General features: G+C 51.0%; 1 protein-coding gene across 3 annotated transcripts in view; it reads right to left on the reverse strand.

The window, feature by feature from the left end:
• Positions 1-22603, reverse strand: part of COL22A1 (collagen type XXII alpha 1 chain) — a 238332-nt gene that overhangs the window by 95140 nt on the left and 120589 nt on the right. For 2 of the 3 annotated variants that reach the window (XM_081266210.1, XM_081266208.1), the window contains 8 exons: positions 19532-19585; positions 10405-10458; positions 9697-9750; positions 6887-6940; positions 5869-5922; positions 1397-1441; positions 713-775; positions 283-336 (listed from right to left, as the gene is read on the reverse strand). In XM_081266210.1, the coding sequence (XP_081122336.1) occupies positions 283-336; positions 713-775; positions 1397-1441; positions 5869-5922; positions 6887-6940; positions 9697-9750; positions 10405-10458; positions 19532-19585 (432 nt within the window). The remainder of the gene's footprint in view (positions 1-282; positions 337-712; positions 776-1396; positions 1442-5868; positions 5923-6886; positions 6941-9696; positions 9751-10404; positions 10459-19531; positions 19586-22603) is intronic. The other variant, XM_081266209.1, reaches the window with a different exon arrangement.

Consider the following 22603-nt stretch of genomic DNA (forward strand, 5'->3'; position numbering starts at 1 on the left):
CCTCTTGGAGACTCCATTGCCTGCCACACACTTAGGACCCTGACACCTACCTTCTAAAGCTGTGCTGGAATTCAGGGAGAGATTGTTTGGATGAACATGTCATCTCTGCTTCTATTGTTGTCCAAATGGACTGTACTTGCAAACAAGGTTTATGTCTACCTTATTTTTTCCTCAAAAATGTACTTTGGAGTCACACAAGTCCATTCTGAATAAACAAAAACTCCTCTAACCCCAGGCACGAGCAGTGAATGGTAACTGATCACCATGCAGTGAGCAGCCTACCTTCTCACCCCGGTCACCTTTCAGGCCAGGAAGTCCCAGGTCACCCTTTTCTCCCTATAGTAAAAGACAATTAGAAAACGTTGGAACCCACACTAAGTCTCAATCCTCCTAAGGTAAAGGGTGTCCTGCCCGTTAGGTGGGAAGCACCTGACCTTCCATTTGGCCTCTGGCAGGTGGGGTGCCTCCCACCCATCACTCCCATCAATTCTCTCTGAAGACACTCTTCCTTTCTAGGGGTGTCTCCCAGCCCCTGTCCTCTGTCCCACTCATGGACTCTGGCACTTGACACCCCTCCCAGTTCTTTCCCCTCAACATTGAGAACTACTCTATTCACCCAGTCAAAATTGCCACCTCCTGTCAAAGGACTCCACAGGGGCCTTTCCACAGGCACAGGCTGGTGGCCTTGCTGGGACGAGGCAGCCACACTTACCTGGTCTCCTTTCTCTCCCGGCACACCTGGGAAGCCTGCAGCACCCGGGAGGCCTGCTTCTCCCTGTGAGAACAAAACCGTGGATCTGTCCATTCGGCACCTCTGGGAGGGCTCTCCTAAGGCACAGACCATGTGCTAACTGCTCTCCAGGTCCTGCTTTAGGCTTGTGGATATCACACGGAAAGCAGAGCAGTGGGCAAAGGAGAATTCTAGAGAACGTGTCCAACAGGGCAGCCCCGCACTCTTTCCCATGTGAGCTATCTCCTCTCCCAGGAACCCTCATTTCACCTATCTGGGTGTATACCTCCTCCTGTCCTTTAGGACTCAATTACAACGTCACCTCGTCACCATTTTTCCCGACATTTCCCAAGTCTGAAAGACTTCTCCTATGCCCCAGGTGACATTACATGCCACCACTCACGACAGCTGTTCAAGTGTTCTCCAGGGTCCAGCTTATCCTGTTTGTGGCTGTGACCCTAATGCCCACCATAGCAACTGATACACAGAACATGCTGGAAGTTATTGAGCAAATAAATGAATTCACGAAATCAATGTAGTGAGCTCTCAAAAGACATGACTGATTTCTCTGGGCATATGAGCAATTTACACAATACGTAGTTTATAACAACAAATAAAGAAATCAACAAGAATGAAATGAATGGGGAAAGGCATAAATGAACAGACCTTCTCTCCAGGGTGGCCTGCCAGGCCCTGCTCCCCAACTTCACCCTGGGGACAGAATGACAGACACCCCATTATCCTCCATGCTCATTCCCCAGGGGGTTCCCCACATCCATGGCCCCTGCAGCCACAGCCCTCAGCTCTCCACTATGGAGCGTTGGTAAAGGCCCGAGGTTATGAGCTGTGAAGACCAAAGTGAGGAGCATTTCTCATATTATCTTTTGATTCTCCTGAAAGAAATAATTCCTGGAATTGTCCTGTCAGAGTTCATTCAGTTTGAATCCATTCACTGTAAACCTTATCAGGGAGACACAGACTCCATGCTAGGACCAACAGTGAAAGGAAGCTGTTGAAACCTGAGCAGGTGACTGGTGTCCCATGATTGTTGTTTGGTCTCTTCACAAAGACAGGCAGGGCCCTGTAGTTGGAGGTAGGTTAGAGTTTCAGTGACCTGTCCCATGGTATGCTACAATAAAGAGAGTCCTACGTGAAGTTCCCAGTTAGTCATTCAAGATTAGTTCAGAAAGTACACCCCAAAGAGGTACACACTGGTCTTGTTCCTTTGAAAGTTTCTTCTTCTCCACTAGAGTCCTGCTATGACAATGGCTCCCCTGAAAATTTTCCTATGAAATAATCTTCAATTTGTGGTGCTAGGAGGCAGGGCCTTCAGGAGCTGACTGGGTCATGAGGGTGGAGTTCTCAGGGTTGGATGAGTGCCCTTGTAGAGGGAGTCCTCTTGCCATCCCATCCATGAAAACACTGCTATATGATGCCATCTATGAAGCAGGGTGTCTTCAACAGACACTAAGTCTGTTGCCACCTTGGTCTTGGACTTCCTGGCCTCCAGAACTGTGAGCCAGAGATTTCTGTTGTTTATGAATTACCAAGTTTAAAGTAACATTGTCACAGCAACCAAAAGGGACTAAGGCAGTTCCTAGATAGCACTCTGAAGTGGGAGGCACTGGAAGAGGGGTTCTCTCTCTGATCCCTAGGAACCAAGCCTCTGTGTCCACCACACCCTCCTAAACCATCCGTGCACAGAGGTGAGTGGTGGGGCTGACAGGGACTACAGCTTCTAGCTAACCATATGTCTAGAATATCACTAACTTCTTGTGTGACAATTTCTTTCTAATAAAATCTTTGGTATAAATTATCATAAAGAAATGTGGTTTTCTGATGTATCAGTGGACGTGAATGAGTTGGTAGTGTGCACCCACATAAGAATTTTCCCCAGAGTCATGCCAGATTCAACTGATAGTGAAGGCCACACCATCAGTACTTATCAAGGAAGGGAGGGGAGGGGAGAACAGGGAAAGGAGAGGAGGAAAGAAAGGAGGGGAGGGGAGAGGGGGAGAAGAGAAGAAAGGAAAGGGAGGGATAACCCAAGGCTTTGCACAGTGTAAGCACATAATTTATCCCGTAGCTCCAGTGTCACAAGGGGAACTGGCATCTGGAGTCAGCACATATTAAAATTCTAGATGCACTCCAATGCGCCCATCAATTCCCCATGTTTACAAGCACAATTAGTGAGAATTGCTGTAGCCAGAATTGTGCAAATACTCAGCACTCAAGTTGTCACTTTAAATCTGCTAGGAGGGTGACATTTGCAAGGGGAATTGCTTCGTGCCTGCTGAGCAAGGATAAGGGGCTGAGTGTACTCAGAAAAAAACTTTAAAGTCCATCAAAATGCCCCTGAACTTGTGCTGTGAACCCCCATCCAAGTGCACACAGAGAAGGAGCTGCCATCCTTGTGAATTCTTGAAGCGAGCCCTGGAATGCGGGTGCCCTGTGCGTCCCGCAGAGCAACTCGCCCAGAGTGAACTCTCCACGCCACCATCCCCAAGGTTTCCAGAATCATCTCGGAAAGGGTTTTCATCTTCAGCCAGTCCTTGGTCCAAATAAAGCAACAAGACTGACCCTATGCCAGGTCTCCTCTGGGGCCACACACAGGTTGAGAAGCCCCTACTGTTGAAACTCAGCTTCCAACTCTCAGAGAAACGTTTGACGCACTCAGCACTAGAATCATGCAAAAACGACACAGGTGAGACGGAGCAGAAGACATCTGTGCTTGAAGCTTTCAGTCGTTGATGATTCCCAGAAACGTGAGGCACACAGATGGGAAGCCCCCGAGGGACCCCTAACTGCATCCCCAGGTTCCTCGAAATCAACCCTCTACTGCAAAGCCACACACAGGGAGCGCGAAGCTCCAGAAGACCACAGGGGAGAGCTGGCATCCTTCCTGCAGAAGCCCACGATTATGTGCCAGCTCCCAAATGTGAGAACACACAATTATCAGGCATGGCTGACTCAAAAACAAAACACTTCCATGAAGTGAAGAATGAAAACAAACAGCAAACCCATCCAAATGCTTTAAATCCTTCCTTGGAAATAACAGGATTTCAACCAATGGGACCCTGATAGCTAGGCTAGGTGCTTTCAAGACCCAGTGATCCCCCTACCACCACCTCAGGATAGCATGCAAAATCAAACCCAGTGCCTCCCATGTGTGAGGCAAGAGCTCCACCACTGAGCCACACTCCCAGCCCCATTATAAACTTCTCTTTTTTTTTTCTGGTTGTATACAAAGTATGTTGACACCAATTTGTGTCTTCATACATGAACTTTGGATAGTAATGTCCATCACATTCCACCATCATTTCTAACCCCATTCCCCCTCCCTTCCCTTCCCACCCTATCTAGAATTCATCTATTCCTCCCATGCTCCCGCTTCCTACCCCACTATGAATCAGCCTCCTTATATCAAAGAAAACATTTGGCTTTTGGTTTTTTGAGATTGGCTAACTTCACTTAGCATTATCTTCTCCAACTCCATCCATTTGCCTGCAAATGCCATGATTTCATTCTCTTTTATTGCTGAGTAATATTCCATTGTATATAAATGCCACATTTTTTTTATCCATTCATCTACTGAAGGGCATCCAGGTTGGTCCCACAGTTTAGCTATTGTGAATTGTGCTGCTATAAACATTGATATAGCTGTGTCCCTATAGTATGCTGTTTTTAAGTCCTTTGGGTATAGTCCAAGGAGAGGGATAGCTGGGTCAAAAGGTGGCTCCATTCCCAATTTTCCAAGGAATCTCCATACTGCTTTCTATATTGACTTCACTAATTTGAGTCCCACCAGCAATGTATGAGTGTGCCTTTTCCCCCACATCCTCGCCAACACTTGTTGTTGTTTGTCTTCATAATAGCTGCCATTCTGACTGGAGTGAAATGAAATCTTAGAGTAGTTTTATTTGCATTTCTCTAATTGCTAGAGATGATAAACATTTTTTTCATGCCACAACCAAGAAAAGCCCATTATAAACTTTTTTAAACACCAAATGTTGAATCTTAAAATATGAAAGGAAAGTGATGGACTCGCTGGGCCCTACAAGGGGGAGGGTTCAATTCTCCAAATATGAGCTTCAGAAATGGGAGGTTCCAGGATGGTGCCTGGGGATGCTCATGCCACAATTTGGTCAACCGGGGTATAACTGAATCAGATGGGTTCAATTTCTTCTGCCTTTCTTTTTCTCTATTCCTCTTTAATTTGACCTTCTAAAGAGAGACGATAGGGATGGCAGGGCCCTGGGATCTGCGCATTGGCAGCACCCACTGGCCAGCAAGGTGAGAACCAGCCACCTGGTGGTGTCGGGCCCCTCCCATGCTTGGCTGGGTGGGTGTGGAGCCTCCCTCCTTCCTGCAAAGCTGGCTGTGTCACCGCACGCCTGACTCGTGTGGTAACAGGAGAGGCCAGCAGTGGGCACCGACCTTCAGCAGTTCACACCTCATAGGTGGGAGCACCGCAGGTGGGGGCCAGAGGGGTAACCCTCCTTGCAGGCTCCCCAGAGCCCCAGGTGCACGTCCTTGAGCACACAGCACACACACTCACAGGGCCGGCCTCTCCTCCCTGCTCACTGCATGCTGGCCTCCGACAAGGTCCAGATGTTGAGCTGCTCTGGGTTCACAGTGGGTGCTGGGTCTAAATCACTCCCCGAGTCCCCCACCCATTCCTCACTTGCTCCACCCCCTGGAGGCCCAAGGATGCCCGACTCCAGGGCTGCCTCCTGCTTTCTGTAGGCTCCAGGCACAAGGAATCATCAGAGGAAAGCAAAACTCAAGGAGGAAGGGAAGGAGAAGCCAAGAGAAGGGGAGAGGTGCGTGTCCCCCTGGCTCTTCCCTGTAGGGCAAGTGGGATGCTCCTTCTCCACAGGTCTCCCTGGTTCTGGGCACCCTCCCCACTCCCACCTTCTGCCCTGGAGCGGGTGTTGGCTCAGCTGTGGCCAGCCTCAGGGGATGCTAATGGCCAGCTGGAGCCCCTTACCCTGCCTCACCCCGCTCAATAGCCCCTTTTCAATCATCTGCTTTCTGCCCAGCTCTGGCTGACACGCACTGGGGTGCCTGGGACTGCCGCACAGCCCAGGATACCCAGTAGAATGAGGAGTGCGATGAGCAAGGTGGCGAAGTCCTACCCGAGGTCCGGGCTTCCCAGGCAGGCCACCTTCCCCTCTCTCTCCAGGGTCTCCCTGTAAGGAATAAAAGCAAGTCAGCCGAGGGCCCTGCTTGCAGGAATCCCTGCATCTTTGCAGACAGGCAAGGAAGAGGACCATTGTCCTCAAGTGGACTTGAACCCCCTGGTCCCCAGTGGCTGCCTAACTCTGGTGATCCAACACAACAGCACATGCCACCTCCTGCCATTCAAATCCCACAGCTCTCATTTTAATTTTATAATTATGATTGACCAGAAATGACACTTTTCTTAATGAGAGATTTTGAGTAAAAGCATTGTGAGAATAAATACTTTTGAGAATGCAAAGTACTTAGTTAGCCATTGTCTCCTTAATGATGAGGGAGAGAAATGGAAAATATTTCCATAAAGTGTTCATACAAAGAAGTTAAATTCATACTTACTCTGTATTTTGTCATGAAAAACATTGAAATTTCCAATAAATTTGTTTATTGGAATGAAGTGTCCCCTAGTATTCAAATATTGCCATTAACAGTTGCCTTACAAGGACTATTGACATGAATACCTGAGCCTTTGCTGTTGGCTATGAAAAAAAAAGTTTATTTCTTAAAAAAAAAAAAAACTTGTTGCATCATAAATATTCTCTTGAAGTATTTAAGCTATGACTTTGCTTCTCTACTTTCTCATACTTAACTTGGACTTTTATCTTAATAATCCTGCTATAATGGGCCCAATTGGAATATTTTTTAGATTGAAATATCTTACATTAATAAGGGCATTTGAGAGAATTCCCTCAAATAAAATAAATACTTGTTTGTAACAGATTGATTTTAATGCCCAAGGCTTCCACATCCTTCCCCAGTTATCTGAGTAGAAATAAAGAGCTCTCCCAATCTGACCTGGTAAATCCAAACATTTCAACCTGATCCTGATCAAGGCCATTTTACAATGCACCCACAACCAAGAAGTTCTTTTGCTCCTGGGTTTGTTTTCCAAACCCATGCCAACCTGGGAGTACCCACCTTGGATCCCGGCAGACCTGGTGGTCCATTCGGCCCATCCCTTCCAGGTGGCCCCTGGGTTAAGGTAGGAAAAAAATAAAATTAGAATAAAAGTCATATCTAGGAAACACTGCACTAAGTCGTTTGGATCCAGGAGCTGACTCTGAGACTAGGGGGACAGGCCTTCCTCCTTCACCAGCTGCGTCCCCTCCCCAGAGTTACTGGTCTCCTTACACACTTTGCTGCTAAGACAGAGCACCTCTGGTCAGTGCCCCAGGTCCAGTTCCCAAGATGTGCAGGTGGGCAAGGAGGGACAGGACCCTCTGTGCTTCATTCCTTCTCTCAGCTTCCAAGAGCACTAGGGGTGACACTGTCCCCAACTACTGCCCTGCTCTTCACAGTCTCTCTGCCACAACACGATTCTCCTTCATACTTCATACTCCGATCCTTCCTTCACCTCGTCCTTCAGAAGAGCAAGCATTTGGCCTGGTTTGGCACTACTGTCTTTTTTTTTTTTCCTGGTGGGAATGAACACCAAGGGCCTCCGAGTTGGATTTTTCAATTTAAACTTCTTCCTTACAATGCCACAGGACAGCTGTTACTACAGCTGCTGCAGATGAGGGGACAAGAGCTCCAGGGTTGAGTGACCCCCTCAAGGTCACACAGCTAGTAATGGGGACCCACAAGGGTCTCTGGCTCCACTCCTGGGTTCCTTCCACTACACTGGGGACACTCCATCTTCTCCTTATCCCCTGGGCTTTCAATGGTGATCAGGACATACGTGTTCTTCAGTGATGGATATAAGGTACGTGATTTCTCTTGGTGACAGATCTCATGAGCTATTGTTTCATTTGCTGGTAAATGGATGGAGTTGGAGAATATCATGCTAAGCAAAATAGCCAATTGAAAAGACCAAAGGCCAAATGTTTTCTCTAATATGCAGATGCTGATTTACAATAGGGGGAGGCACTAGGGAAGAATAGAGTTACCTTAGATTAGGTTGAGGGGATTGAACGGAGGGGCGGGGAAATGGGGACAGGAAGGAGAGTAGAATGAAACAGACATTATTACTTTATGCATATATATGACTACATGACCAATGTGATTCTACATGTATAATTAGAAAAATGAGAAATTATACCCCATTTATGCATGATATATCAAAGTGCATAAATACATTCTACTATCATGTATAACTAATTAAAACAAATAAAAAATTTTAAAAAATTTAAAGTTAATGCTTGTCAGACATAGTGGCACATGCCTATAACCCTAGCTACTTGGGAGGCTGAGGATCACAAGTTTGAGGCCTGTCTGGGCAACTTAGTGAGACCCTGTGTCAAAATAAAATTAAAAAGTGGAATTGGGGGTTGGGGATATAGCTCAGTGGCAAAGCACTTGCCTAATACACATGAAGTACTAGGTTCAATCCTCAATGCTTCAATAAAAGTAAAAGGTGTTTTCTTTTATAATCCTGGTGTTTCTTCTGCCCCAGACTTGCTATCACCCTATTTAAGATGCCCTGAATCTCCAGCTTGGGATGTTGGTTATTGAAAGGACAGGGACATATCCAAACAGCAGTGTCATGGGAATCACTGGACAGACCTGCAGGAGGTTCGTTCAAGGCCACCTGGAGCAACCCAAGAATGACCTTGAACAAGAGCAGTCACAAAAGCCAGAAGCCACACTTTATACCTGAAGTGACCATGGCCTCAGAAAACTGTAAAAGCCTTTTAAAATATGTTTTTGTTTGCATAACACACTCCCTCTTCTGAATTTTCACACTGATACACATTTTGATGAATCCACTGAGTCACAAAAGACTCATGTGTTTGAGCTGCCAGAAGACACCCATTTCACCATGTTTCTTGGTGACACTGCAGTTGACTGTGTGTCCAAGGAAGGCACTTCACCAGGGGTTCCTTCCAGATCTGTGTCAGTTCACCCAAGTGCACGCCACAACACTGCGTCTATGTCTGATGCGGTCTGGCAGGATGCGCTGGGGCTCAACTGAGCTCAGAACGCGGTGCTGCAGAGACCTCTGGGGCTGTCTCCTGGGAGCTCCATCTACAGGCACCAGCGGATTGTGGCCCGTGGAGAAGGGGAGAGCTGCCATGCACTGCAGAGCCTGCTTCGCCTCCTCCTCGTCCTTCTGCAGTGTCTGAGCCTCCATCAGTGCCATGGCCCTCCCCACTCAGCAGCTCCACGAGGACACCATGTCACAAGGAAATAAATACCTTAGAGCGGAGCAGAGGCTGCCCAGGGCAGATCATCAGGCATGTCCAGCTCTCTGTCACATGGTGCCAGAGTCTTGCCAGCCTCTGCATCACTGCCCTGAAGAGGACATGCCAGCATGCAAGAAGACACCCTGCTTTTAACCCCCAGCTCCTATGTGATGGTTGAGCTGCTGAGCTCCACCTGCAGGAGGGAAGATGGCCCCACCTGCATCCTTTCTCTCATCTGGGGCTTTGCTTCTGCTACCCTCTGGGCGTCCCCGTGGACAAGTCGTCCCACCTTGCAAAGTGAGGGTCACACTTTACAAAGCGAGGGACTTTCAAATGTGTCTTTGGGTAACAACAGCAAGGGTGGTGGCCTAGGAAGAGTGGCCCCAATCCACACCCTGGCCAGGACACGTGGAGCAGTCCCAGGAGACAGACAGGAGGACTCTGCAGAAGGGGAAAGGAGCTGCGTGTTGGGCCTGGAACCAGCTTCAAGGAGCCAAGGGTATGGGGAGTCATCAGTTCTCAGGGCTCCCAGGGTCAGCAGTAATGGCCTGACCCCGAGCCATGGAGGAGGGGGGAGGTAGGAGGGAGACGCCGCAGGACACTCACCGCATGGCCAGGAGGCCCAGGTTTTCCCGGGAAGCCAATCTCTCCAGGTAAACCCTGGAAAGGGAGCACAGGGAGGCTGTTAGACTATTTGGAGATATGATCCTTGTCTGGACTCCATTCCTGACCCGGATCCTGGCTTCTGAGAGCTCTGAGGAGGGCACCTCTTGGGCCTCCACCACCCTCCATACTGGCCCAGTAAGATGCAGAATTGACACATCTCCAAAGCTGGGCAGTCCACAGCTTATCTGGTCAGCAGCTGGGGTCCCTGCCATGTTCACCTCCACCTGGGGCAGGAAGGAATGGCCCCTTCTGCCCATTGCTGGGTCTGCCCCACCCAGGGCCTACTAGGGGGAGTTTCCAGTTGTCCCCCAAAACATGGGAGGGGAAATGTTGACAAACCCTTGCCCTGGTTCAGTTTTGCCTGAAAGTCAAGTCACAAGTGTCTGCAGACACCTGAATGGGCCCAGGAGCCCAACATGCCACCTGCACCCCGTCTCCAGCAGCCACCAGCCTCAGTGCTGGGTTGGCTCCCTTGCTAGTTATGATCAAGGGGCCCAAAGGCCTGGGAGTCCAGAGACGTGGGGGTGTCTGTGAGAGGAGGTCCTCCTGTTGGCACCTCTGCCCTGGACTTGGGCAGAGCAAAGGCAAGTGTCCATGCAGGCAGATGCCCCGACCCCACAGGCATGGAAGCACCATGAGTGACCTTACCGGGGGGCCTCCTGGTCCAGGAGGTCCTGGGACACCAGGGGGTCCAGGGGGACCCTGTAAGGAGAGAGCAAAGTGGTTACAAAAGAGCACAGAGCAGCCTCCTGGTGACGGTGGCACTTGAGAGAGAAAGAGGGCAGTAGGCACAATGACGAGGAGGGGCTTGGCTTTATCTGAGATGTCTTATTTCAACACAAAGGAACAAGAGCAAAAAGGAAAGATCTGGAGCACAGTGTGCAAAACACTAACAAGTGTCGCTCTCTGGTGACGGGAACTTAGCATCTTTGTATTGTTACCTCACCAGACCAGGAACCTGCCTGTATCCTGGCTGGCCAGATTCAGATACCCACCTACTTATTAAGAAATAAGCAAACAGTGTAAAAAGTCAAAATGAATTTTTGAGAAAACGGGGGAGAAGCAGCTCAGTTGCTTCTCTGTGGGCGCTACAGAAGCGGTTACGATTGATAGAGCCTGTGACACACACATGTAGATGAACCAGGCTGCGCTGAACCCAAGAACAAGTCAGCCTTCAGCTTCCTCGGGACCCATATGGCCCAGGAGCTGTTATTCCCAGCTTGAGGAAGACTGGAGTTCTCTGTTTCAATTTTATCTATTAAACTCAGATTTAAAATATTTGAACATTTAAAGTGAACACATACATATATGCATGCCCACACACATGCACACAGTGGGATAACCCACTCACAAAGACTTTCCAGAACATTCCCAATCACTAGTCAGGGACCAGAGCTGGGTGAACAGCAGGGGTCTTGAGGGCCTGGCCCTGCAGCTTCTGTAGGCCTGGGGAGAGCCTCGCGTCTGTACTTTAAAAGCTCTCCCTGAGATTGACGGAGGCCAGACTTGGCAGTCCTTCTCCAGGCCTGCACCCCAGGCCTGTAACTGCCATCGTCCATTCCCTGCACCTGTGCCCTGGACACCTTCAGTGGCTGCGAATGGCAGCAGGTACCACTAGTGAACAAACACCAGGACAGCTCCTGTCTGCACTGCAGGTGACCGCGGGGAGGGAAGAAAGGGGTAAACAGACGACTGTGTCAGAAAAGATCAGTGCCCTGATTGGGCCGCGAGCACAGAGCAGGAGCAACCCTCTGCACTTGGGGGAGGAAGGAGGGTGGTCATAGGGGACTCCTAGGTCCTGGAGACAGAAGAAACTGCCCACAGGCCAGGTTGACCACGGCAGGTGGAGCTAGGCACCTCAAGGCCTTTGGAGTTAAAGGGGCTGTGTGTTTGAGCAAGGGCCAATGGCTCCACATGGGAACAAGACGTAGTCAGGGCCAGGACCCCAGAGGACTGGGAGCCAAGGCCAAGCGACAACTTTGCCCAGAAGTCTTCGGTAACTAAGAGAGTCTAAGAAGATTCCTGTTGGTCACATGTGTGTTTAGAAAGGCAGCTTGCTATCTGGAGGACACCGAGGGAGACGGTGGGCAGTGGGTCACACAGGGGCCAGCTGCAGCTGTGCAACGGTGGGGCCCTCAGAGAGAAGGGGGGTTAGAGCCCTGAGTGTTGACAGGCTCTGACAGCACCCAGTGACGTCGCAGCTGAGAGCTCCCTCAGTAGCTCTGGCTCCCTGATGGTTAGGTCCTGGGTTTTCCACCTTGCATTCAGAATTCTTCCAGGTCTGTTCACAACCTCCCTGTCCCCTCACCTCCCCGACTGCCAATCACTGCCCACTCAACCTCGAGGACTTGCAGAGGACGCTCTCTGGACGTGTCCTCCACTGGCTCCTCAGCCTTCCTAATGGCCTTCCATTCCCCAGGCGGAATCAATCTCTCCCTGCTCCATGCTCAGGGTCAGCACAACTGCTCCTCTGTCCCAGAGACTATCAAGGGCCAGCCCTTCTTGTTCTGTCTGCACCTCCCTCATCAACCAGCATGGTAGAGAGCTGAGAAAATTCTAGAAGTCCTGTGAACAGGAAGCAATTTGTGTTCAGAGATTTGACCACCAGAGGGCGATACACACTAAAAAATGGCAGAGGTTGCTGCATCCATGAACTGTTCCCTTCTCTGCCTTGGAGGGGCACATGGAGTCACAAATAGGCATCAAAAAGCAAAAAGGATGTCACCAGATTTAGATTTCTCTGTAGGTCACTTAGACCTGGTGTGTCTTTGGGGTTGGGGTAGCATCTGTTCCCACTGGGGACATCTGCTCTGAGAAGGAACGGCTGGGGCCCAGACGACCTGGGCAGTACCCTGGGCAGGGACTGGACTCCTTAGGGCATGAGCTGGGAATAAGCCCCCACTCTCAGCTCACCCTTCTCAGAAAGCAAGGACACCACGAGCAGCAGCAAGGCACCGGCAGCTTCCAGGAAACACAGCGCTTCAGCAGGATCCCCAGGGCCTGTGGGCCCTGGCCTGATGAGCCAATCTGAGGCCCTTCCCACTCTCTTTTTCGGCAGCCTGGGCCTGTCTTTACTGGAGAGGTAGAGCTCAGAGAAGACTGGACAGGACCAGGGCAGCAGAGGACATGGGTGGTCAGACACGAGATGGCCACTCATTCTCAGCCTGGGGTAAGACGGAGCCCGCAGCTCCAATGTACTGCTGGGTAGCCCAGCTTTGCTGTGTCCAGGCCACATGCAGCTTTCAGATCTGTGTTGTTCACTGTGGACACAACCAAGGACCCTCAAATCCAGGTGCTGTCCTCTGCCTGGCAGAGAGACTCCAGGTGAGGTATTTGCATTTTCTAGATGAGAAGACATAACAGAGGCCAGACACCATCTCGTCCTTCTTGGATGAGCATCTCCCATGCCCTGGGCGTCACACTCCTTCTTCTAACCCTCAGCTTGGGGTGTCACATCGACCTAGCAGAGTCTGCCTGACAGGGCTGGGCACTATCTTCTTGCTTTGAGGTAAAAGAACAGCAGAGAGACACCCTGTGACATGGATTAAGGGGACCTTTGGGACCCCATCAACCCAGGCTGTATGGCAGCTCTGTCCTCTAACAACCTGCATGGGATATTGCTCCTGTCCCCACAGAGGCTTTAGGGGATGAAAGGAAAGGCAAACACCCCACCCATCACTGCTGGCAGAGTACAGCGTGCCCGTGATGAGGAGCAACGTCAGCCCTGAAGGACAGGAGCCCAGAATGGAAGAAGGGGCCAGTCAAGCCAGGATGCGGCCAGCACGCACTGTGTCCTCAAGGAGCCCCTTCCTTTTCACCAGAAAACCACAGTCTGGTAGGACAAAGGAACCGTGCCTGTGACCCCCTGGAAAGCCACCCTGGGGTCAGGCACCCCAGGCAGCTCAGTGCCCCAGCAGCTGTGTGACTGGGGGAGGCCCCTGCTCCTGCCAGTGGAGAGCAGGTGCAGCACTTTCTTTGCAGAGCTGAGTCACAGGAATCCATGACATGTGGAAGAGCCCCAGGGACACTCCCTGGGTAGAGTTCGAGAATGACAAGAGAGATGCTGCCAAGTCGCAGGAAGCAGGTGAAGCACAGGGGGAGGTCAGGCAGCACCTGAGGGAAGCTGAGCTCTTGAGGGACCCAGGGGAGCCTGAAAAAAGGCGGGGTGGGAGAGAAGAGACAGGCACCACAAGCAGATGGAACAGTGGAGCCCAGGCTGGTGGTGCAAGGACAGGAACGGGGGCTCAGGGTGTGGGGACATGGAACAAAGGATGGGCAGCGTGCTGGGGTAAGTAAGAAACACTGGGATTCGTCTTTGAGGGAGCACAAATATTATAGAGGTCCCCTGAGAGAGCGACACAGCAGAACTGAGCTAAGAAGGCACATTTCCGCCATCTTTAGAACCCACTGGGAGAGGGGACCAGGAGGCAGACAACCAGGTCAACAGGGAGGAAGCCTGAGCAGGCTCCAGAGGGCAGGAGTACCAGGGAGGGGTGCAGACCAGGGGCTGGCCTGGAAGAGTGAGGGCACCATTCCGTGGCCAACTGGACTGGGACATGGATGTGGCCTGAGATACTGGGAGGGGGGTGGGCCTTCATGGAAATATTCTGCAGGGGAAGGGACAGTGGGTTTGGCAGAGTGAGTGTCGGGCTCAGCGTTGATGTGTTGAGATAAAGAAAAAGCCTTAGGAACCGGAGCCAGAGAGGCCACTGGGGGTGAGTAGAGAGGGCACAGGATGCTGGTGGGCCCAATACTGCGAGCTGAGTGTTCCAGGGGAGGCTTTTGGATATTCTAGAAAAGATAACAGGCCACAGCAAGGCCAGACACTCCCTCGACTTTCTTGGATGAGGGTCGTGGTTCTTGAGCATCTTCCAGCCTTGGGGACCTTATGGGGGAGCTCCACAACTGCAGCCGAGACTGAATCAAGCTCCGGGGCCTTCTGATTGGCTTTCATGGGCACTTTCACCCCACACCCCTGTTCTCCTGAAAATCAAGTTGCGCAACCCCAACAGACCAGCTATTTGAGTCACCTCACTGGTAAGTTTCTAAATAAAATAGAAGACTGAAAAATTGTAGGAAAGCAACGTTGGACTTGCTTTCTATTTTGCTGCAGGCTCCAAGGCATTTGGGTGTTCTAGAGACAAGGGACTCCCTCCTCCTCCAGCTGCCGCAGCTGAGCCAGAGCAGCAGCAGCCGAAAAGCCAAGGACTCCTCACCTTATTTCCCTCCTTTATAGATGAGAAGATCAAGGCTCAAGAACAAATGGGGGACAATGAAGGGAAAAACTGAATTGCAAGAGCCACCAAGGTCAGGACCTCCCGGGTGCAGTGGGCAGGTCGCTCTTCTCTTGGCAGAGAGATGGAGAGCTGGGAGCTCAGGTGACAAACAGGGCTTCGGTTCTGGGTGTCTAGGGTCAAATGCAAGGTGGCCTCATGTCACCTCATAGCCTTAAGTAATTGAGACTCAGAGCAGCAGGAAGACTGCAGGTCACTGAGAGCAGAAGGAAGAAGGTAAGTGCACCAGCCATCCTGGGAGGACACCACCATTGACACTTCCCTCCTAATCATTAATAAAGATATCTAAAGAACCAGTTAGTCCAGTTGTTAATGAGAGTGACACATGAGCCAGTAGATCTAAATGAATACAACAAAACACGACTGATTTCATTATTATTAACAAAACAACTAAGTAATGACTCCACATATTAATTAGCCAATCAGCCCAATTATTATTAATGAAACAACATTTGATCCTCCAACACGGAGTAAACAGCTATCTAATGCAATTAGCGGTTACAATGATGATGCATAAATAACCAATTAGCCTAATTATCATTAATAAAGAAATAGCAAATAAGTACCCTGATCACACCTAGCTCCCATTGAAGTACATGTACGAGTGTGTGTGTGTGGGGGGGGGGGTTTGCCTGAGAAGTGCTTGCATAAATCCACACAGCCACCACACTACCTGCGCAACCTGGAGGCACGGGCGTTACAGGAAGGTGTTCACAATCTGTCTTCCCCTCAGATGCGGATCCCTGAGGCCCCACTGTGGTCCTGCCTGCCTCAGGGGGTCCTGCACTGAGGTTCACAGGCACATCACCACAGAGCTCTAAGGCCAGCCTCCGCCCCTGGCTGCTTCCAGTTGAAAGGACTCCATACTCCCCACAGCACCAACCGGTACTGCCCTTGTGATGCACCCTTCAGAGAAGAGAATCCTCATAAAGGACAGTGCAGATATGCATATTTATTATACAACGTTTCAGCAGATGAAGTTTTTCATCTTGAAAAGGAGGCACAGGAAGCCTCTTATCGCCCGTCCACTTCCCTGGGGCTGCGTCCGCACAGGAACTACTAGGCACCTCTCCCCCCACAGGCCAAACTAACTCACCACTCTGAGCCCAAGTTTCTTTAGACCCTAAGTGGAGACAAGCACCCTTCGCTCACAGGAAGTTATAAAGAATTGACAGAATTGAGTATGAAGGCTAAAGGGAGAGTCTGGTGACGGCAGAAGCTACACACACATGCTTGCCCTCCCCTCTGCAACTAGCCTGCTATGGCGGGATGAAGAATGTCCCACCAAGGACCCGAAGTGAAAGACTTTGTCCCAGGATGAGTGTTGGGGATGCTGTGGACCTCCAAGAGGTGGAGCCCAGTGAGAGGGTGTGCCTGCGAAAGGGACCAGAGTCCCCTAGTTTCTTCCATCCCCTGTTCCTGGCTGCAGACATGAGCATTCACTCTGACACATACACCCACCTTCACAAAGGCCCACATCAAGGGGCCACCCAGTCTTGGACCTGAACCTCCAGAACTAGGACCCTCATTCCTCCCATAAGCCGCCTGTGTCAAAAATGACTAACACATGTCCTTTCAGGGATGTGCCACTCTGGAATCGCCACTGCTTTCCAGGTCAGTGCAGGGACTCTGTATGGCCTCCACAGAGGCCTGCCACTCTCCAAACCCAGCTCAGTACAGGGGATGGTCCTTTAGTATGAATCAGTCAGTCCCACACCCCGCTTTAGGATGCGTTGGCATCTTGAGATCTTGCTGATCCCTGGAGCTAGCTTCTAGAGAAATTAACAACTTACCTGCAAGTAAGACTTTAATAGGCAAATTGACAAACCCTAGTCCCTACCTCCACCTACAGCCTTCCACCAGGTTCCTGTAGACTGGAATAGGACACTATCCTGCCAAAAATCACTCAGGACCAGATGCCAGGCAAACCAGAGACCAGCCTTAGGGCCTAGAGCCTGAGCCCTGGTTAATGGCCTCGGATCCCCCCCCCCCCCCCCCGGCCTCACCCTACCTGAATACAAACAAAATCCAGGCACACCCTAGGGACACCGTCTCTGCTGGCACATCTTTCTGCACCCATCCTAAACGCCCCAACTACGCAGCCTCCTTGCCTCTCCTCCCTTCAGAGCCTTCATGTAGGTTCTTCCCCATGTCTTCCCCTCACTCCGATCTCTGGACCAACTCTGATGTGGCCCCAGGCAGTTCTGCAAGAAGTGCCCCCCACTCCCCCACATGGGAACTGTGACCAACTATCTTTTCGGTGGCACCATTCCCATAGAGGGGAGCCCTGGTCTAATGGCCTTGGATCCCCCGGCCTCGCCCTACCTGAATACAAACAAAATCCAGGCACACACTAGTGACACCGTCTCTGTTGGCACGTCTTTCTGCACCCGGGGCACGTGGCTCCTCAGGTGACAGATGGTGGCTACTGAGGTTTCACAGCTGCAGAGTGAGCTTGGCTTAGGGAATGACTCAAGGAACAAATGAACAAACACACAGGTGATAAGCAGAAGAAAATGGTAACAGGCCCATGGATATGCTAGGAAGAGTGTCACAGAGGGGTGGCAAACACCTACAGAAACTCTTTCCTCTTGGCTCAGGCATGGCTGGCTGGAAGGCAGCCTCCTGTCCCTCAGCAGTGGCCCAGTCAAGGGCACCAGGCTGAGCATACTCTATGCCGCCTGGTTCTGCGTTCCCTGAGTAAGGCCGCATGCACTCTGCCAGGCAAATTTCTGCTATGGGAAGCCTGGTCATGTTTACCACCCAGTCCTGTGCCTGGAGTGCAGGGAAGATCTGCCAAATGAAAATGGCTTCAAAGCTCAAATTGAAAAGAACCATGTTTCTCAGGACAGCAGAATTGTAAGGAGAAAAAAGAAATCAAGATAATCTGATAGAGCTGCATTGATGGTGAATTTTATATTGTTTTATTTATTTATTTATTTTGAGATAGGGTCTCACTATGTGGCCCAGGCTGGCCTCAAACTCCAGGGCTCAAGTAATGCTCCTGCCTCAGCCTTCCAAGCAGCTGGGACTATAGGTGTGACACTGGACCTGGCTGCTGGTACATTTTAAAACAGAGCCAAGCTTTGCTTGTCAAAAAGCAAGGACAGCAAATGCCAAACCCACTCTAGTTTTACTTGTTAACAACAAAATACCAAAATGGGTACGGAATCTTTAGGACACTGTGAATCATGGTGAATGATATATTCCTCACTCCACGGTCTTTCCCAACCCAACTGAGAGGGGCTTGAAGTGAAATCCGAGACTCAGGAGCAGGTTCCAAGTGCAGCCTGCAGTGATGCCTGGCGGAAGGCAGATTACCGTGGCTCCCCATGGAACAGAGGTATCCCTCAGGGAACAGGCAGGGCTAAGCCCAGCTGCTCTACCACAGCCCTGGGGGGAGCCAGACACGGGTCTGGGGATGACCCCCTCCACCAGCTCACTGCCAGTACAGCCAGAACAGGGAGGGATGCCATCGCTCCCTGGTGCTCACTGTGCCTTGGGGACCCATAGTCTCCGGTCACAGTCTGCTTTTCTCTTTATCCCAGTATTCTTATTTTTACCAAATGATGAAACCAAAGTCAGAAGGTCAAAGAACATGTCCAGGATCCCCTCATCAGAAAGTGGTGAACCAGGGTCTCTCTGACTCTCTAACTCCACATCTTCTCCCCATGACACTGCTTGTGGTGAGTTCACCAACCTGGGGACAAGACTGGGCATGGGAAGGGGGAGGAACTGACCCAAGACACAGAAGAGTGAAGGGACCTGGACACCTGCAATGCCAGAAGTGGGCTCCAGGCATCGTCCCTCTGGTCACACCACGGTACCCTGCATCTGGAGTCTTGCCTCTCATCTGTGAAACACCACGGGACCCTGAGTCTGCCAACTGCACAGAGCACAGTGGGGATCCGCTGGAGCAGCACCAGAATGGCCCACAGGGAAGTGCGTGGAGGCAGGGAGCAGGACCAAAGCAGGGTGACCAGCTGGGTCCTGGGGACCATAGGAGTAGGCCAAGAGACGAAAGCACAGGAGCAGAGGGCGGAGATGGAAGGACAGGCAGGGGTGACGAGCAGTCCCTGCCCAGGCCAGAGGCCTTGTGATGGAGGCCCTCATCCTACCACTTTACAGAAACTGAGGCCCAAAGAAGGGAAGGGACTTGGCCACAGTCCCAGCAGGCTGGAAGTCACACCCACACCAGGACCCGGGTCCTCACTGTCTTTTGGTTTTTCTGGCCACTTGGTAGGGCTCCTTCCCATCCTCAGCTCATCCTCTCACCACTCTGCTCCCTGCTTCGCCCTCCTGGGGACCACGTGCTGTCCCTGGAGAGCTGCACCTACTGGCCAGAGATAGCTACTGACCATTCTCTCTAATACGTTGGTAGTGACTAGCAGGACTCTGGCTCCAACCTGAGAAGCCCCAGTCACTCCCTGAATCGGAGAAAGCAGCATTCCTATAGAAGAAGGTTTAAAGGCAGTAGTTACCTGCAGCCCCAGTGATCCAGGGACTCCTGGTGGGCCCACGTCACCTTTCTTCCCCTGGGTGCAAAAGAAGAAGCCAAAATTAACCGACAGGCAATCATTCCCAGAGCCCATATGATAATGTATCTCGGTGGAAACCTCAGTCTTCATGGCTCAAACTGCAAGGCTGACCCTCGGGAGTGCCCGACAGAGGAGCAGTATGGGGTGGGGAAGGGGCTAAGGCTCAGGTCAGAGGGCTTGGCTATGGATCCCACTTTGTATATTACACAGGGCCCCAAATTCAAAAGGCACAAAAAGTTACACCTGAGAAAAACCTCCTTAGCTCTCGGCCACCACCCAGCTTCTTTCCTAACCTGCCAGATGCTGCCTGATTCTTCCAGAGATGTTTTGTGCAGAGGTCACCATCTCACCCAGACACACACATTCTCTCTCTCTCTCTCCCTCTCTCTTTCTCTCTCTCTCCCTCTCTCTCTCTCTCTCTCTCTCTCTCTCTCTCTCTCTCTCTCTCTCTCTCTCTCTCTCACACACACACACACACACACACTTTTCTTTTTTCTCCCCTTTTTCCTTCACAAACTTCACCTTACCATCCAATCTGCTAACCAATCTTGCTTTTTCACCCTGGTTGGCCCTGCCTGTGTCCTGCGTCACTGTGTCTCCACAGCCATCACAGACAGAGTGTCCCCCCAAGGATGAGGCGGGGTGTGTAGACCCTGAGGCCCTTCTGTGGCTAGAATCTTTACTACACTATGTGCCCTACAGCAGGGCAGGGGCACCTTGGGGGACGAGCACCCTCACTGGACTGAGTCCACCTCCCTACAGGGATAAGGTGTACTGGCACATTCAATTTACACCCTTGTGGTAACGGCATACAGTGTAGAACAAGGTCCTATGAATAATGGGGCGGTGTCTGTTTTCCTCCTGTAACTTTTCCTGATTTAACAAAAGCAGCGCTAGCAAAGATTTTTTAAAAAGGTAAAACAAGACTTTGAGTAAGTCCTATATTCTGTGAGTGACAGTTTTGTGGCCAGCTCTTCCTGGTTCTTCCTGCCACTCCTTGCAGGAGGACCCTGTGGAGCAGGTGTTCGCAGGTCCCAGGAAAGCTGAGACCTGTTTGTTACGTACCTAGTGACAGAGTCAGGGTTCCACCCAGCTCTGTGCTGTCTTTATTTTTAAATTTTAAATTTATTTATTTATTCTAATTTGTTATCCATGACAGAAAAATGCATTCAAATTCATATATAGAGCACAAATTTTCATATCTCTGGTTGTTCACAAAGTAGAGTTAACACCATTCGTGTCTTCAAACATGTACTTAGGGTAATAATGTCCATCTCATTCCATTATCTTTCCTGTCCCCTTCCCGGTTCCCTCCCTCCCCTTTGCCCTATCTAAAATTCCTCCATTCCTCCAATGCTCCCTCATCCCCATTATGGATCAGCATCCACATATCAGAGAAAACATTTGGCCTTTGGTTTTTGGGGATTGTCTTACTTTACTTAGCACAATATTCTCCAATTCCATCCATTTACCTGCAAATACCATGATTTTATTCTCTTTTAATGCTGGGTAATATTCCATTGTGTGTATATACCACATTTTCTTTATCCATTCATCTACTGAAGGGCATCTAGGTTGGTTCCACAGTTTAGCTATTGTGAATTGTGCTGCTATAAACATTATGTGGTTGTGTCCCTGTAGTGTGCTGTTTTTAAGTCCTTTGAGTATAGTCCAAGGAGAGGGATAGCTGGGCCAAAAGGTGGTTCCATTCCCGGTTTTCCAAGGAATCTCCATACTGCTTTCCATATTGGCTGCACTAATTTGCAGTCCCACCAGCAGTGTAGGAGTGTGCCTTTTCCCTGATGTCCTCGCCAACACTTGTGGTTATTTGAATTTTGATAGCTGCCCTTCTGACTGGGGTGAAGTGGATCATAGAGTGGTTTTGATGTGCATGTCTTGAAGAGAAGACTTATGCTGGCTACACTCTTTCTGCATGTGTCAGAATCTAGAAACTCAGACCTCAGCTCCCTTCTCATGGGCCTGCTCTCTGCTGCCTGTGATGCCCGTCTGCCCCGCTCCTGAGCCCACCTCTCACACAGGAGGGCCTTTTTCTTCCCTCTCTTTCCCCTGCTCTCCTCCTCCCTCCCCACTTCCTTCTTTTCCTTTCTGCCTTCCTCCACAGTGCCCAGCGCAGGAAGCAGTCTTGGCAGCCTCCCTGAAGCAGCCCTCTGCGTTCCTGTCCTGTGCAGCGCTCCCGCATCTGGCCTCCACCTCGGAACACCACCAAGGGCGACATCTTCCAGAGATCACCCTGGAACAGGCTGGCGGTGCGAGCTCTTGGTCATGCTGCCCTAGGAGGGGCAAACAGGTCCTAAGGCTGCACAGAAGAGTTAGGCTGGGCTCAGAGGGAAATGCTCAGACCCCCGGGCCCCACACAGACTCAGCCAGCCGTGGAGAAACGGAAGACGCAGTCCTGCCCCTCCCTCCTGCTGGTTCACCCACACGCTCAACATGCTCTGTGCCAGGCACTGTGTTACTGCAACATAGCTGATAAGCCCCACCTAGGAGGGTCCCAGAGCCCTGAGGTGGGCCTGTGGGCTTGGGGAGGCTTCCTGGAGGAGGGTGCTGAGGTGGTGGGAGGAGGAGGAGCTGCCCACGGGACAAGCTGGCCACAGGAAGAGATGGGGCAAGAGGTGGCCTAGGAAAGTAGGACATGGGCTCAGACAGCATGACTGGCAGCCGGCAGCATGACTGGGGGAAGCGTGTGGCCAGCAGAGTCACAGGGGCCTTGCATGCCCTGGACCAATCAGGGCCTCCCTCAGGCCCAGCGTTGTGAATACCACACAGCCTTGCACACCTCGTGTTGACTCTGGAAGCAGCCAGAGGCTGGGGTGGAGCTGAGCAAGCCATGTCTCCATGCCCAGCCTAAGCCATCCCCTCCCATCCCCGAACCAGTGGGGCAGCCCCATAAACAGGCATGGTCCTCCACCTGTGGCCCACACTCTTCCCCACTGCCCAACGCAGTGCAATGCTTCTTTTCCCACTTAGAACAGACCTGCAGTGGCCCAGCCTGCC

Source organism: Spermophilus citellus, assembly GCF_964194105.1.
Source record: "Spermophilus citellus genome assembly, chromosome: 14".
NCBI classification, from domain to species: Eukaryota; Metazoa; Chordata; class Mammalia; order Rodentia; family Sciuridae; genus Spermophilus; species Spermophilus citellus.